The 14,612-nt window shown below is 44.5% G+C and overlaps 1 protein-coding gene across 1 annotated transcript in view; it reads left to right on the top strand.

The window, feature by feature from the left end:
• The window catches only part of PHYHIP (phytanoyl-CoA 2-hydroxylase interacting protein), a 75,235-nt gene that overhangs the window by 48,926 nt on the left and 11,697 nt on the right, over positions 1-14,612 (top strand). Inside the window, exons 2-4 of the mRNA XM_014061323.2 lie at positions 945-1,128; positions 11,619-11,793; positions 14,042-14,159. Of these exons, the coding sequence (XP_013916798.1) occupies positions 964-1,128; positions 11,619-11,793; positions 14,042-14,159 (458 nt within the window). The 5' untranslated portion in view covers positions 945-963. The remainder of the gene's footprint in view (positions 1-944; positions 1,129-11,618; positions 11,794-14,041; positions 14,160-14,612) is intronic.

A 14,612-nucleotide genomic window follows, 5' to 3' on the forward strand; every position in this document is an offset into this window, starting at 1 on the left:
AGAAGGTGCACATTCCAGAGAGGGTGTGATAGATAAAAGGCGGAAGAGGTGTGATGGACTACAGTGAACTGGCCATTTTCCATTGCGTGGATAGGACAAGAGGTAGCACAACCTAGAGTTGGATTAGAGACAGAGGAAGAACAACTAAGATAATTAGAGGGCTGGAGGCTAAAGCAGATGATGAACGGTTACAGGAACTGGGCATGGCTAGTCTAGTGAAGAGAAGGACCAGGGGAGACATGATATCAGTGTTCTAATATTTGGGGGGCTGCCACAGAGAGGAGGTGATTTTCCAAAGCACCTGAAGGCTAGACAAGGAATCATGGATGGAAACTGACCAAGGAGAGATTCAACCTGGAAATAAGGAGGAATTTTCTGACAGGGAGAACAATCAACCCATGGAACAGAAGTTGCCTTTGAAAGTTGTGGGAGTTCATCCCTGGAGGCTTTCAAGAAGAGACTGGACTGTCATCTGTCAGAAATGGTGTACGGTCTCCTGCTTGGGTGGGGGTTTACGCTAGATGACGTACAAGGTCCCTCCCAACTCTTTTGCTCTGTTAAATACAATCTCCTGGTTTATAGGCCAGCATCTTCACCCTTATATCTATTATAGAGATTTAAGATAGCCAGTCCCTAAAATCTCTGGAGGTAGATCCATCAGGGATACAGTAGTATAGGTTTAATCTGGCAAGATCCTGTCTGTATGGTATGAACAAAGAAAGAACTGAACTTTGGCTCAATTGTTCTAGGCCAAACTTTGTGACCAAATTTCGTGACGGTTTCCCCCTACACGCAGCTGGAGTGGGCATGGCCTGCACATGATGCATCCAGCCTGCTGGTGGCCAATTTGATACCCCTGTAATCTAAGTCGTTCTTTGGCCTGGGACTGACAGGTTGATGCAAATCTTAACTGGATAACCCTTTCTTCACTGTGTCAACTGCAGGAGCCAAATTGGTTGGATCATGGAGCTGTTGTCCACCCCACACAGCATCGAGATCAACAATATCACCTGTGACTCCTTTCGAATTTCTTGGTCCATGGATGTTGGAGACCTGGATAGGGTTACCCACTACTTCATTGATTTGAACAAGAAGGAAAATAAAAGCTCCAACAAGTTCAAACACCGGGTGAGTCTCTAGAGTGGCATAAATGTTGGTGTGCGGAGTAGGGCAGAAATCATTATAACATCTTGTCTCTCCTTGAGCGTTCTTTTGCTTCATGATTATAATTTTTTTTTAAATTCCTGTTGGATCCTTCTTAGAAGCAATCCCCACCAGTTAGGATCCTTCCAACTTGGTCTCTGTTGGACTGCAACTCTGGTGGACGAAGCTGTCCCCATTTCCCTAAAATTGTCATTGTTGCATTTTCAGCACTACATGCATGCAACCTTCTCCTCCACAGCCCCATACAAAGGATAGCTGCCTTCATAATCTGACCAACATAGCCACAAGTTTATTTATTATTGTGATGTTCTGAAAAGGCTTTAAACTGTACACCCAAACATCTGAATAGCATTTGGATAAAGGGTAAGCAATGTAACCTACCTGTATTTTTCAGATTATAAGATGCACCTAAATTTACAGGAGGAAAACAAAAAAAATAGTTTTTGGCCTTCGCGCGTTTCATTTTTGCCCCCCCCCCCGGCCCCCAGATGCACTCTGCTGTGCTCCGCATGGCCTGTTTTCACCCAAAACACCTATTTTTGGACTGCAGTGTGCTTCTGGGTGCCTAGGTGGGCAAGAATGCAATGTGCAGAGGGCTTGGGAGCCCAAAACCGGGACCATTTTTGGCTAGAATGGGCCTTGAGGATCACTGCAGAGTGCTTCTGGAGGCAGGGGAGGGCGAAAATGTGACGTGTGGAGTGTTTGGGAGGCCAAAAACGCCCATATTCAGTCTATAAGACACACCTAAATTTTCACCCACTTTTAGGGGGAGAAAAGGTGCATAAGATGAACCTATGCTGCGAAAAATATGGTAATTCCTCTTTGGAAGCCCCTATGAGCATGTCTATACTATGTCCTTAAGGTGGTTATTATTAGCGATTCCTCCAGCCCAGGGAACCATGGGAATTGTAGTTTCTAAACCAAGCTAGAGTTTGATGAGATCGAATTCTCTCATTATTCGGGCTGATGGCAATTAGAATTCCACACCTGTATTGCGCAGCTTGCCTGAAAATAAATCTGGTAAAAAAAATCCTTTATAGTCCACAATGTTCTCTGGAAATTTGCCAGCAACTCTTAAAAAGCAGGGGGAGAGAAAAACAAGATCTGTTAAACTTTGATTTATTGGAAACTTGGGCTTGAAATCAGGCTGATTTCCAGAATTGTTCATTCAGTTCGGGAATGATAAGATCCAATCCGTCACCTGAACGACGTTTCCCAGAGTGTAGGGTGCTAGGAATTACAGTTGTACACTGTTTCGGAATTCCTAGATCTCTTACCCCGATTGGTCTCAGGCATAGCAGATCTCTTCCCCTGACTGAAGTTGGCTGATCCCGGAGGCTAACTTTGGTTACAGTACCTGCTGGAAAAGGAAACTTTCTCTGATCCTGAACAAAGATGTAGTCTTCAGATACAGGTAGTCCTTGACTTAATTCCTGTTCTGACCCAGCCTTAGCAAAAACAAGAAACAGGCTCCTTGTCATAAAAACCCCTCTTTATTTACCTCTTGTGAATTAATTGCATTCACCCACCGAAAGTCCAGGCAAAAGTCCTGCAAGGAGTTAACTGCAGCGACCTTATTAGTTCCTTGTGATAATTGCAAAACTGTGAGCTCCCAACAAAAGGCTGCAAATTAAGTTCTGGCAAGCAGTCTTTGTTGCACGAAACACAATGGGCAAAATCTCCAGAAACACGAACTGTTGTCTCCTACGACAACCACTCCCCTTTCCTTCTATTTATTCCACAGACAAGGAGGGGCCGTTCAGCATACATGTTTGCTGTGCTTCCTGAGTCGACTCCTTGTCCTCCGTTGTTCTCCTCTCCTAACTGCTCTGGGACCAGCTGTTCTTCCTCCTCACTCATCTCAGCCTCCAAAGGCAGGTGCCTCTCCGGTGGCTGAGAAATGTTGGATGGCCTTGGCTCTATCTCTGTGTCTGACGCTGAGCAGCCATCAGAGCATTCCCCAGGCTCCAGAACTGCCCCAAGTTCCTCCCCAAGTTCCTCATCATCCAAGTCTGCCATCAGCTCCTCTGGCAGCTGGCGGGCCACAACACCACCTTTCATTTAATAACTCTTTGAACTTATAAAGACACTCATAAAAGTGACCATAATTTGGGCACTTGGCAACCGGGATGTATTGATGATAGTTGAAACATTCTGGGATCAGGTGGCCACCATTTTTGACTTGAGCAAAGTCAAGGGGGGGGGGGAATCCAGCTTTGCTTAACGACTCTGTGTTTCACTTAACAATTGCAGCCATTTATTTTCCAACCATGACAAAACAGTCATAACTTTGGTTGCTTTACTGCCACCTTGTTCAGCGATGGAAATTCTCATCCCAATAATGGTCGTTAAGTCGAGGATGTCCTGTAAAAACAATTTCAAAACATAGCCAAAGGGCCAGTCAAATAGCTGGAAGATGGTAATATTCGGACCCATTAGAAATGTTGCTCACATTTTCTCCCTTCGAAATGGAGCCACTAATTTGGATGCTTCTGAGTATGGCTAGTTGCTATGGAAATGCAGTTTCGCATTTAACTATTTCCCCCCTCCCCTCCTGCAGTTAGATGGTTTCCTCTGGTTTTTCTTTCTGGGCTCCTTCTGTGTATGCTGTTGCCACAGAAACAATGCTGCAGAGGAATATTAAAACCCGTTGTTCTCTCTTAAAAGCAGTGTTCCCTCAAGTGTTCCTTCTCGTGTTTGATCTGCCCGCCCACTTCAGAAAAGTTCATTTTTTAAAAACAAATCATAGTAGAGCACGGGTGTCAAACTCAAGGCTTGTGGGCCAAATTCAGCCCACAGGGTGCTTAAATCTGGCCTGCAGTGCCTGGAAAATGCAAAGGACCGGCCCATGGTGCCTCTGACCACCAAAATGGGGCATGGAGGAAGGGGGGCTGCATGAGTCTTTCCCCATGCCCCATTTTAGGCCTGGATGGCTAAACCAGGGCACGGGCGTCAGGGTTCCGATGGATGCCCTAATGAAATCATGAGCCTCGAGCCAAGCTTCAAAAGAAATCCAGTTATTTATTAGCAGCTTCATGTTGGCACATTCCCAAGTAAAGCCAGCTCTGACCTCATGTAATTTAGGGCCCCAATCATGACCCTATTTCCCCCCCCTCCCCCCAGGATGTGTCACCAATTGCATTCACCAATGGGGCAATTTCTCAGTTGTAGAGATCACTCCCCTCCGGCCGCTTCAAGTAACCCTGGGATACAGCCTTGAGAGGGATAAGTATGGAATGTGCACCTGTCTTTTGCTGCCATGCAGTTTCATTGGTTTCCCATCACTCCTTTCCTAGGGCAACTCGAGAGCAAGACAGGAATGCTTTGCGAGTTGACAATGGCGGGGGGGGGGGCTTTGTGGGGATCTCCCCTGCCCCATTTTGGCATATACACACACATATATATATATATATATATATATATATATATATATGTATGTATGTATGTATGTATGTATGTATGTATGTATGTATGTATGTATGTATGTATGACAGGGGTGGGTTTCTTGCCCCGTTCCAACCAGTTCGGTTGGAACGGGGCCGGCGGTGTCCTCGTGCACGTGTGCGGCGCACACATGCGTACTAGCGTCTGTGCGATGCTCCAGCTGCTCCTGGAGGATCTCGCAGGCGCTGTATGCGTCCTGCGCATTCGTGGAAGCGCAGAACTCGTTAAAACCGGGTAAGGAGCACGGGCGGGTGGGTGGGCCCTTCGCCGTTCCCGGAAGTTACTTACTTCCGGGTTCGCCGACCAACCGGTTTGCAGGGACCGCCGTGAACCGGTTGAAACCAACCCCTGATATATGACTTCTAAGTGGAACCTTTCCCTTTGCTACTCTAGTTAACTGTTCGTAGGAATTTTCTTTTATTTTCTTTCGTATGGATGTGATTTAAACTTTGGCGGTAGAGATTTAGCTCTTCAGCAGAATTTATGGGATTTAGGTTAGATCCTGGGAACTGGCGAGGATGAAATAATGCATCAGTAAGAATTGGGGGATGGGCATTTGGAAGTTAATGATTTGAACAAATCACTGAATACAGCACTCATATGATAGCAATAGCAATAGCAATAGCAGTAGACTTATATACCGCTTCATAGGCCTTTCAGGCCTCTCTAAGCAGTTTACAGAGAGTCAGCATATTGCCCCCAACAATCTGGGTCCTCATTTTACCCACCTCGGAAGGATGGAAGGCTGAGTCAACCCTGAGCCGGTGAGATTTGAACCGCTGACCTGCTGATCTAGCAGTAGCCTGCAGTGCTGCATTTAACCACTGCGCCACCTTGGCTCCTATGTCAAATGTTCATGTTATCTTCTAATAGGGCACAATAAAAGGTGAACTTATCACTCATTTTTTAACCTTATCCAACCTGGTGGTAAGTGGGGCATAGAAAATATAATGCCATAAAAATATTTTATGGGAACATGTTATCTTATTCATGAAAAATAATTGATGGCAATAAATATTGCTCTGCTCGGCAGTCACAAATTTCACTTAGTAATATGGTAATCCTCCAATTCTTTTAATTTCTCCACTGCTTTCAGTCTGTGAGTAAGTCAAACAAAGGTCCCTGCTACCAATTCTCAAACAAAAACAATAATGTTCTACAGGTAGTACTCCACTTACAACAGTTCATTTAGTGACCATTCAAATTACAACGGCATTGAAAAAAGGGACTTATAACCATTTTTCCACACTTAACAACCGTTGCAACATCACGTGATTTATATTCAGATGCTTGACAACTGACTCACATTTATGATGATTTGCAATGTCCCGGGGTCACGTGATCCCCCTTTGCGACCTTCAGAGAAGCAAAGTCAGTGGGGAAGCCAGATTCACTTAATGACTGCGTTACTAATTTAACAACTTGCAGTGATTCACTTAACAAACATGGTGAGAAAAGTCGTAAAATGGGGCAAAACTCACTTAACAAATGTCTCACTTAGCAACATTGATTTTGGGCTCAGTTGTAGTCGTAAATTGAGGTCTACTTGTATTTACATCATGTGAGAGAGGCAGCTTCATCAGTGCAGTGAAGAAGGGACCAGTGTAGAGGATCAAGGAGCAACTCCAAAAAAATGTGAAAACCCTTTTTAAATTAAACTAGCTGATACCCCAACACTGCGCGGGTATTTATTTATCCCAGTCCTCCTTCCATGAATGAATGTCTAATTTCTAATGTTGGATTTTCCCTCTTACCAGAGGGAGCCCCCTTGTGGAGTACTGTGAAGCCATTACCATGGCAACTCCACAGCACTGTACAGTAGAAGCCATTTTAAGGCAGTACGGTAGAAGCCATTTTAAGGCACAACAGGCTGTATCTTAACCGAACAAATACCCTGAGGGGTGTTAGAGGTGTCCTACCCCCACAGTATTTGTTTCCAGAGAGTAAGTCATGTGTGTACCAAGTTTGATTGAAATTGCTCGTAGCGTTCCAGAGTTTTGCTGGAACATACACACACACACACACACACGCACACACACTGTGATAGATAGATAGATAGATAGATAGATAGATAGATAGATAGATAGATAGATAGATAGATAGATAGATAGATAGACAGACAGACAGACAGACAGACAGATAGATATAGATAGATAGAGATAGAGATAGAGAGATAGAGATAGAGATAGAGATAGAGATAGAGATAGAGATAGAGATAGAGATAGAGATAGAGATAGAGATAGAAATAGATATTTGCACCACCGAATACCTATACATATTTTTGGTTAATTTAGGACAGCAATTTCTAATTAATCTAGTTCTCTTAAATGTGTATCTTACTGACAATTATAGTAGCAGTAGATGCCAGATTAGAGACAATGAGTGAAGACACTTAACCAGTCAAAATAATCTACTAAAAGGATGCAAAACTGTTATAGTGTTTTCAGAAGGACTGACCCAAACAGGATGTTTTTCTTTCTGCCTCATCCAAAAAGAGGAAGATTTCAGGACAGTGCTTATTAAGTCCCACATCCATATAACCTTAAAAGCAAACTTTGCTTTTAGAGAAATTTAAGAGATGCTTAGATTGAACTGAAGGTAATGGAACTTGGCTTATGAGTCAGCTTCCTACTAAAAGGAATCTACTTTCAACCAACTAATTTTTAAGCATCCTTTGTATGACTAACCTTTTGCAACAACCCCCAATTGATGGATACTTCAAATGGAAGGTGTTTTTTTTTTAATGGAACAATTTGTCCAGGAGCAAAAAATAATAATGGAAAGGTATGGCATGGCATGTTGGTAAAAGCTGCATAAATATTTACAAAGGTATACATAATATAGGTGTTAGTCACAAAACAGAATGGGAGAACTTACTTTCTCCAGTATCTGGACACTCATTTTGTGGGGAGAGGACATTTCACTGAAATGTAAAAATGAGGTAAAATAAGATAGGAAACCTGGTTGGGTCCCTAAAACTATGTTTATGCATTGGGTATACATCAGGAACTCTAATTCTACAGTATAAAATGTGATTGGACACTGGATCCTTTTTTTGATAGGATTTTTTTAAAGTAGTAACCAAGAGTTCCTAACTAGATTCTTTCTAAACTAGACTCTTCAAAGCCATGATCTGTAGTAATTCAAATGATGATTTGCACTCATGCATGGAAGTCATCCGGACCCATAGAATGCAATGCCAACTGGTTCTAGAGTCCGACTTTTGCATTTAATTGTATCCAGCTGTGGGTTTCACATTTTGTTACCACTGTTTTGCCCTGTGCGTGCCCGCTTTACGGGTGCATGAACCCCTTCTGTCCATGTGCCCGGCCTTCTGCGCATGCGCTTTGCTCATGCTTGCACCTTCTGCACATGCACCCAGCCTCAAAAACATGCCTAAATGAGATAGCATAGAGCTGGGGTGAATGAGTGGGCCTACCCACAATTTCCGCTACTGTTTCAGGCGAACCGGTCCGAACTGGTTGAATACCACCTCTGATTGTATCCATTGCTCTTGGAGCCACCAAGTTCATTGCCATTTAGCTGAACGTTCCTCAAAATGACATCTGAATTAAGAAGAAGAGATTCTTTTTTGGACATTCTCTTCAACCAGTTTCCAAGTGCTCTTTAATCAATTGCAATTGCATGAACATATGCAAGCACCCAAGATTTATAACGGAGGATGAGTTTCTTTTTGTGTAAGGTAACACATTATTCATTCTAATGCACAACCCCTAAGGACAAGGGATGGAATGTGTGAGTGTAGTTTTGCTCAATCTATCAATTCTGTCACCTCTGAAGCTGGCCTGACTGAGGCCATCTTGGAGGCTTCAGTCTTGCCATAATGGTGCTGAGGGATGGGGAGGGGGGGATAGAGATAGCTGGAGTTTTGTAGCCAAAACAAAATAGTTTCCCCCTGAGAACCAAGGTCATTCCCACAGGAAGCTGGAAGGAGAAGACTATGGGTGTATTACTTGGAACCCTGACACCTGCATCTTCAGTTGTCTAGGGGAGGGGGGCACAAGGTAAGTGATAAACCTTTATATCTATAGATTTTATAGTAAATTGTAATCATCACAGAATGCCTATTAAATAAACAGGTATCCTTGGAAAAAGTGATTTTTTTTTGTTTCTATCATGGGATCCAGGTCACTCAACAAAGAGGGGATGCAAACCACAAGAGGTTGAAAATTGCTATTTTAGGTGACACTGTCAAGTTCGGGTGGCAAGTTTTCTCAATCTTCACATCTTTTAAGATGTGTGGCTGGTCAATTCTAGGAGTTGAAATCCACACATCATAAAGTTGCCAAGGTTGATAAACATTGCCCTGGAGTCTGTGGAGATTATCCGTGATTGGGGTCATAGTTTCAAAGGTGCTTTTTTCTTCAAAAGGTGGTGAGTGTTTTTTCAAAATTTATGGACTTAAAAATCCATCTCTGTTCGAATTGAATACCCCTCCCTCAACAGAGGGGCAGGAATAGGACACCCCTATCTCCATTCTATAACACAGTCCTTTCAGAGCCGTGGTGGCGCAATGGTTAGAGTGCAGTACTGCAGGCTACTTCTGCTGAGTGCCGACTGCCTGCAATTTGGCAGTTCAAATCTCACCAGGCTCAAGGTTGACTCAGCCTTTCGTCCTTCCGAGGTGGGTAAAATGAGGACCCAGATTGTTGGGGGCAGGAGGTCAACTCTGTAAGCCGCTTAGAGAGGGCTGTAAAACAATGTGAAGCGTTATATAAGTCTAAGTGCTATTGCTATTCAGCAGTACCAAGGAGGTTCCACAACCAATTGCATCCTGATTCAGGTGACTCCAAGGGCACAATAAAACCCCCATAGTGGCCTCAAGAGCTCTCATATAGTGAGACCACATGACTGCAAAGAAATACAATCTTTTCATTACCCCCCCTCCTCATTATATCAGAACCCATTTTTCCACCCACCCCCCATCCAATCCTCAACTGTCAGTCTTATCCTTCCATCCTCCTGCCATCAGAATGGATGAAGCTTCTTGGAAGGGAAGCGAAACGTTTTCTTCCTCCTCCTCAAATAAAACAACAACAGTTGGGTTGCCTTTTGAAGAAAAAAAACACCTTTGAGATACTGGCCTATAGGATGCTGAGGAGACCCACCAGGTATAACCACAGGTCTGCATTAACTAAGACTGCTCCAAGTAACATGGTTTGGAATGCTCTGAAATCTGGCCAACTGCATTGTCTAGAGTTTCCTTGAGAGAGAAGCAGATGGGGAAACGATCAAATCTTAAGAAATGGAATGATTTCTACAACGGTCATGTTGCTTTTTTCAGCGTGATGATAACTTCAAATGAACTGTTGTAAGTTGAGAGCTACCTGTATGTTGATCTATATAAAGTGAATAATCAAGCCATACCCCTCCAGATTTTGCAAATAATAATAATTTTACAAAGCCACTTCTATGTTCTAGGAAAAGGGACGCAGTGGCTCAGTGGCTAAGTCACTGAGCTTATCGATCAGAAATAGCGGCAGTTTGGTGGTTTGAATCCCTAGTGCCGCATAACGGAGTGAGGTCCAGTTACTTGTCCCAGCTTCTTCCAACCTAGCAGTTCAAAATCACTAAAAATGCAAGTAGAAAATTAGAAATCACATTTGGTGGGAAGGTAACAGCATTCTGTGCACCTTCGGTATTTAGTCATGCCGGCTACATAACCACGGAGACGTCTTCGGACAGCGCTGGCTCTTCAGCTTTGAAATAGAGATGAGCACTGCCCCCTAGAGTCAGGAATGACTAGCACATATGTGCGAGGGGAACCTTTATGTTTACCTTAGTGCAAGCTTCCTTTGGTTTCATGGTCCTAAAGGTTCAGCACAGCCTTTTTAATGTTTGCGACATTAATGTCACCCTCCTTCCAGTTTCATCCATTTCAATATCCTTCTAATATACTCTAGTTTCAAGGACATCTGCTTGGAGTAAAGTGCAAAGAGAAGGAGTAGCAGAACCTGGGGGTGGAGTTAAAAGAGGGATCAGCCTAGAATCCCTATGTGGTCACAAGTGGACTAAGTCCAATCACCATTAAATTATATTGACCCTTATCTAACTCCAAGCAGGTGTCAACTATGAACTGAGAACATCCCCTTGTATAGGCAAGAGTAGCAATAAATCAGTTAAATTGGACCTTCATGTATGGACCTGATCTTTCACCCCTGACAAAGAGGGAGCAAGTGAATGTCAGATTGTACAATCGTATATGATGCGAGTTATTTCATTCTGGTCACAAAGTGATGGTATCATGACATTTGCGATGTCATTGTGGTGTGTCACCGATATCTATGTCTGGTTTCTCTAGAACAGGGCAGGGGTGAGTTCCGGCAGTCACTACTGCTGGTTCGCTCATGGGCATGCCAGGCGCGCATGCACAGAGCACTACAAATTGCTCTGTGCATGCGCAGAAGCAAAAAACAAGATGGCAACAGGTTCAGGGGTGCGCCAGGCCTGGGTTGCTGCTGGTTCCAGCGACCCAGGTTGCCAAACTACTACTGTTCAGACAAACCAGGCCAAACCGGTAGGAACCCAGCACTGGAGCAGGGGTGTCAAACTCAAGGCCTGGGGCCTGGATCCAGCCTTTAGGGTTCTTAGATCTGGCTGGCGCAGCCGCCCCACAAACAGCAAAGGACCAGCCTGCGTGCAGCCCTTTTAAGCTCTGTTTTTGCTGGCAGAGGGTTGCAGGAGGCCATCGCAGCTGAAAACAAAGCTTGGGAACCGTTTTCGCTGGCAGAACACTCGGGCCACCACAGGCGACCCCAACATGAGTGACATTAAGCTGGCCACGCCCAACCTGGCCATGCCCACCCCAGCCCCAAGTCAAACACAACCCTGATACGGCCCTCAATGAAATCGAGTTTGACACCTCTCTAGAACCTCTTCTCCTTCTCTGTCAATGATCTGATGATGTTTTAACAGTCGTGGCCCAGCAATGTCCATGGCCCAAATGTAGTTGGCTTCACTGACACGGCTTGCCTCTTTTCTTTCTGCAGGATGTCCCTACCAAGCTGGTAGCTAAGGCAGTGGCCTTACCTATGACAGTGAGGGGCCACTGGTTTCTGAGTCCCAGGACAGAGTACAGCGTGGCAGTGCAGACTGCAGTGAAGCAAAGTGATGGAGAGTACCTTGTCTCTGGATGGAGTGAGACGGTCGAATTCTGCACAGGAGGTGAGTGGGCAAGAGAAAGGGTCAATGCAAAATGAGATTTCCATGCCTACCTGGTAGACATTCTGCATCACGTTCGGTGGCAGAATCATTCTACCCCACCAAGACCATCAATCCACTGTAAGGTGTTCTGATGAAACCATTGGCAGTTCCATACTATGGGAGATGACCAGGCTGAGCCCAAGGGAGAAGTCAAACGCATCATAAGTTGCGAGTCCCTCCACCCCACAAGAGATCTAAATCCAGCTCAGGTTTCAGGTTTCAGGTTTATTGGGATTTATATGCCGCCCTTTTCCCTGAGGGGACTCAGGGCGGCTTACAACCACAGGGGAGGGGAAGTGCAAGGTCAAAACAAACACTTTGTGAACAAAAGAAAAATAATAAAACACAACTTTCATTCAGCAATCAAACACTCGGGCGGGTAATTGGAAGCCTATCCCCAGGCCTGCTGGGAGAGCCAGATCTTGAGGGCTGCGCGGAAGGTCTGGATCGTGGTGAGGGTGCGGATCTCCATGGGGAGCTCGTTCCATAGGGTCGGGGCAGCAACAGAAAAGGCTCTCCTCCGTGTGGTCGCCAGTCGACATTGACTGGCAGATGGAATTCGGAGGAGGCCCAGTCTGTGCGATCTGATTGGTCGATTTAGGGAGGTAATCGGCAGAAGGCGGTCTCTCAAGTACCCAGATCCACTACCATGGAGTGCTTTAAAGATGGTCATCATTATCCTGAAGCTCACCTTGAATTCCTTTCTATTCTTATCTCCCGCTCATTTCCCTTAACCACCAGTGGGTCAGATTCTTGTAGAGAACTTAAGCTTGCAGTAAATCTTTATATTCATTTGAACTGCCTGAATCTCCTGATTTCCCGGGCGTTTGACACATACAGCCATCACCATCTGATAAGTTCCATGATGCATCCTAAATTGTTGAGGGTCTTTTTCTACTTATTTTTAAAAAGGAATTTCTACCTTTTGCTGGAGAAGTTTTAACCAGGCACACATGATGCTGTTTCCTACCAAAATCAGTTTGTTCCATCTTCTGGTCTTAATGCCAGTGAAGGCAACAGCTATGGAATTATTGGTGCACCACCAACACTTAATTCTGTATTTTAAAATAATTCATGTTTAATTTAGTGGATTAACATTACACATACATGCATTACATCTTGAGGGTTTTTCATTGCTTCCTCATTGACTTAGCTCCCTCCACCACTTTCCCTCTGGCTTCAGTCTCTTAATGGAGCCACAGAGAACTTGGTTTGGTTTTTCAGTAGCTTCCTGGCAGAGAAAGGGCTGCAGGATTGAATTTCTCTGCCCCACCCATCAATCCTATTTCCCTATTAACCATCTTGGCAAAAAATAAAGGCTATCATTCGTGCATCCTTTTGTGCAATTTCCAGTTTAAAGCCCTTACTGTTCTCTCTTTTTTAAAATTAATTTTTATCAAATCCTTTTTAAAAAGAAAGATAAAAATTAATGCACACTAGTATAAAGTGTACATAGCATAGGCTATGGTTTTCCCAGTTGCAATGTATGGCTGTGAAAGTTGGACCATAAGAAAGGCTGAGCACCAAAGAATTGAGGCCTTTGAACTATGGTGCTGGAGAAGATTCATGTGAGTCCCATGGACTGCAAGGCGATCCAACCGGTCAGTCCTAGCGGAGATCAACCCTGACTGCTCTTTAGAAGGCCAGATCCTGAAGAGGAAACTCACAGACTTTGGCCACCTAATGAGAAGGAAGGACTCCCTGGAGAAGAGCCTAATGCTGGGAACGATGGAGGGCAAAAGAAGAAGGGGACAGCAGAGAATGAGGTGGCTGGATGGAGTCACTGAAGCAGTAGGCATTGTCCATGGGGTTGTGATGGGTTGCAACTAACAACAATATAAAGTGAGACAAAGAAAAAAGAAACAAATCAAAGAGAAAGCTTAAAGTGCAAGGAAGGGAGAAAAAGTTCTTTGAACTGGCTGGGGAGACAAGGCCCAAGCGGATGGGAATTGGAACAGGCTGAGGGGTGCTGAAAAGTGGTAAATCCAGATTTTGCCATTCAGCAAGCCCTGCTGTGTAGGAGGAGAAGGGTGTGCCACCTAGGAGGGAGAAGTGATAGAGTGGCAGGAGAAAACCCCTCAAGGCAAAAAGAAGTAACGCGAAGGCAACATGTGGAACGGGAGCGGGGGGGAGAGGTTTGTCACAGAGAGGTGTCGCACAACAAACCTGCTTTAAAATATCTGAACCTCTGAACGTTTGTTCCTTGTAGACTATGCGAAAGAACATCTGGCCCAGCTGCAAGAGAAAGCTGAGCTCATCTCAGGGAGGATGCTGCGGTTCATGGTTTTCTATCGGAATCACACTAAAGAGTATTTCCAGTACGTCAGGTAAGCATTTGCAAACCGCCCCACCCCCCCACCCCAAAATCCATGTAGGCATATGAGAACCCAGATGTGGATGGGGGGGGGGAGTCAGCAACAATGACATCCAACAGCCATGTTTGCCAATCTCTTGTCTTCTTCATCCAAATTCTTTCCCTCCCGATCAGGAGTCTTCAACCTTGGCAACTTTTAAGAGTTGTGTGCTTCAATTCCCGGGATTCGCCAGCTAGCCAACCATGCTGAGTGAGTCAATTTCTGGGAGTTGAAATCCACAAGTCTTAAAAGTTGCCAAGTTTGGAGAGCACTGAGTTAGGGCATGGAAGGAAAGAGTGGTGTTTCTTAAAAGTTCAGCAGTTTTAAGATATCTGGACTTCAACTCCTCAAATTCTCCTGCCATCACAACTGGGAGTTAGAAGTCCAGATGTCTTAATGTTGCTGAAAGTGAGTGACACTGCTTTA

Source organism: Thamnophis sirtalis, unplaced genomic scaffold (assembly GCF_051295495.1).
Source record: "Thamnophis sirtalis isolate CommonGarterSnake01/CBP01778 unplaced genomic scaffold, rThaSir2_p1.2 scaffold_2, whole genome shotgun sequence".
In the NCBI taxonomy this organism is placed as follows: domain Eukaryota; kingdom Metazoa; phylum Chordata; class Lepidosauria; order Squamata; family Natricidae; genus Thamnophis; species Thamnophis sirtalis.